The 2987-nt window shown below is 32.6% G+C and overlaps 1 protein-coding gene across 1 annotated transcript in view; it reads right to left on the minus strand.

Annotated features, from left to right (window-relative positions):
• LOC106463431 (laminin subunit alpha-2-like) overlaps positions 1-2612 on the minus strand; it is a gene marked incomplete at its 3' end in the record, with an annotated part of 65852 nt that extends 63240 nt beyond the window's left edge. The window contains exon 1 of the mRNA XM_022390923.1: positions 2600-2612. Coding sequence (XP_022246631.1) covers positions 2600-2612 — 13 coding nt within the window. The remainder of the gene's footprint in view (positions 1-2599) is intronic.
• Between the last annotated feature and the right edge of the window lie 375 nt (positions 2613-2987).

Genomic DNA, 2987 nt, shown 5'->3' on the forward strand with positions numbered 1-2987 from the left:
AGGTTTTGTCATCATCAGGTACCACGAAACGTTGTACATTTGCTGTTATATTAAAGTTTTTCTTCATTACCCATTCAAGCCGTCTCCAGCCATTATTAGTCTCAAAGTGGGTTCCTCGTCATCGAACATGTAAATACTAGTATTGTTTGGCTAGAAAATAAAATTACCCAAGAACTGAAATTTGACGGTAAACACAAATATATGATTTATGCTCGAACTAAAATATGTTTGGGGATTAACGAGTTTAGTTTACTGTAATCTGTGCAAAACGATCTTTGTAGGGAGTTGTACATTGACGTCATTCTGTTCTGTCGTTAAATGTTTCATTATTCGGATAGACGGGTTCAGCACACGTCTTAGTTTTAAGGAAATCTTCAATGAACACTTAAATCAGACAGAGACATTTCCAACACCTTTTAAAACTCAAGCCTCACACATACTAGAGTTTTTAATGTAACATCCATAGTCTTCTTCATCTTTACATAAAATGCTACCTTTTAATATCATATATATTGTGTACGGTATGTTTACTTTAGTAAGGCTTAACGAACTGTAAAAGTTGATGTTTGTACTTTGTGTTGTTGTTGTTTTTTTTCACTTTCATAATATTATCATTAAACGATTTACAACTGCGTAAGCATTTAATTATTTGTATTAATATTTGGTATTATCTTGTTTTCTGTAAAACATGGCTCTCACAGGTCCTCCAGCTGCTATGTCTCTCTACCTCCTCAGTTTCTTGGGTCACTGATTCAACAATGATATATTTAAAACGTAGAACTGTATTTTTGAATACATCACCCTCTTAATATTTTGACACGCTTCCGTGGTGTGTGCTAAAAAAGGGGGCGTTTTGATACTGCAAATTAAAGTCAGAATTCAGTTTATTCTAGACTTGTTGCTAGTTGGGATGTAACTTTCTCATGGGCGACATTTAGTGGTTTGAGGGTCCTGAGGTTTTACTTCATTTTGTTGTCGTATTTTATTAACTGCTTCGATTATTTTATTCACATCTTTACTTAGTGAGGTTAACAGGTAAAACATTCGCTCTTTCAAAATAAGTAATCAGAATTTGATTCTATTTTCAATCCAGTATTTCAAAGTTGATTCAACCGACGTTATGCACAATAGCGCCCTCTACAGTTATCCGTTAGATATTTTTATATTTCACCGCCTAACAACCCAGTATACAGCAGAACGGAACATTCCGGTAATCAGGTTGAAATATATGTAGCTTTCTCCCGGAGAAAAAATTGAAAAAAAGATTTATAGTTCATCATGAACCAGGAAAACTAATATATATATATTTAGTTATTTAATTAAAGTCTTAAAATTGCTTGATGTGGGGTTATGATTGGAAAACCGTAGAAAAAACAAACAAACCAATCAAGATTGAAAATGTTAACATTGATATAGGCACAAAAGATTACAATATTGAACAAACACGTATTTTTCATAAACCTAAAAAATATTATGACTTAAAACCAAATATCTAAACAGTATTGGTGTTAGTGAATCTGTCATTCTTACCAGAGACCTAGATAATACTAAATATAAACACTTGACCTTTTAAAATTCTATAGACCTCTTAACAGCCTGAACCATACGAATTTTGGAATCAAGCTTCTATCACACATACATACTCCAAAATATGTTGTCGTTGTGATCTTGTGAAGTACGTAAACCAAAAGTCACGTTTTCTGTTAATATGTTTGAAATATCACAGTTGAACTGTGTTGTTAAAACAATTTCGTAGCGTGAAATGGAAAACAAACACGAAACAAGTTTTCTGATTTTATAAGACTTATCTTAATTCTTGACATACACGTTCACTCTAATTAAGAGTAAAAATTATCATTAGTTAAGACCAAAGGAAAAACACTAAATGGAAACAACGTGGATCTGTATATTTAGATTAAACTAATGTGTCTTCTAATTTATCATAAGTAAGAGCAGTCTTTGTTGTTTCTTCAACAGAATAACGGTCTTGTTCTTGTTACAGCGAAATTTAAAGTATACTGATTTTATCAACTGAAGAATAATCTTCTTCAAAAACACTTTTCTTGTGTGACTTTAATACACCTAGCTTGAGAAATAACTGAACGAGTTGCGTAATGACTTGGGAAGAGTACTGGACTCTTGTATGCTACACGAAACTTCAGACTCGCTTTGATACATTTATTATCATCTTAAATCGTTTCCTTGATGGTTTACTTAGAACTTTTATACATTCAATTCCTTGAAGCGATGTGAGAAGAGATTTAGTGTTAAAACATGAACTATCACAGATAATGTGTAAAGGTCACAAAACTACTTAACCATACAGCGTGCAAGAAACATGGGTTAGCGACAGAAATATAAGCATATATATATAAAGATATCAGGTGGTGTCGTGTTTATGTTTGCAAAGAAGCCTCGTTGTGGAAAGCCTGTTTTGATTAACTTTTTTTAAAAAATAATAATGTGTTGTTTCAGTTACAAGTTCTGTGTTTCTTCAACAACATACGAGTTCACTTACATACCGAATATCACTACAGTGCTGTAAAATGCCTAACCAATACATTTCTTGAATTGAATAAATATAGCTTATCAGACGTACTTTTAGCAGCCATGGTCGACGTCAACTGATGAGAGTGTTGATATTGAACTTAAAATCTCCTGAACATTGGCTTGTATCAAACAAATTCTATTCTTACATACTTCTGTTTCAAAATTATTAAAGGACTAGATCAAAATAATAAACTGTAGAAAAATGACTGTCCGTAGCCTAGGGTGATTTTACTGTCAGAACCAAGTAAGCCATTCAAGGAAATCTAGTTAATTACCCCTTTATCTATGACTATTACCTACCTGACAACCCATTTATTTATGACTATTACCTACCTGACAACCCATTTATTTATGACTATTACCTACCTGACAACCCATTTATCTATGACTATTACCTATCTGACAACCCATTTATTTATGACTATTACCTACCTGAC

This window comes from Limulus polyphemus, unplaced genomic scaffold, assembly GCF_000517525.1.
Source record: "Limulus polyphemus unplaced genomic scaffold, Limulus_polyphemus-2.1.2 Scaffold1407, whole genome shotgun sequence".
Classification (NCBI taxonomy): Eukaryota; Metazoa; Arthropoda; class Merostomata; order Xiphosura; family Limulidae; genus Limulus; species Limulus polyphemus.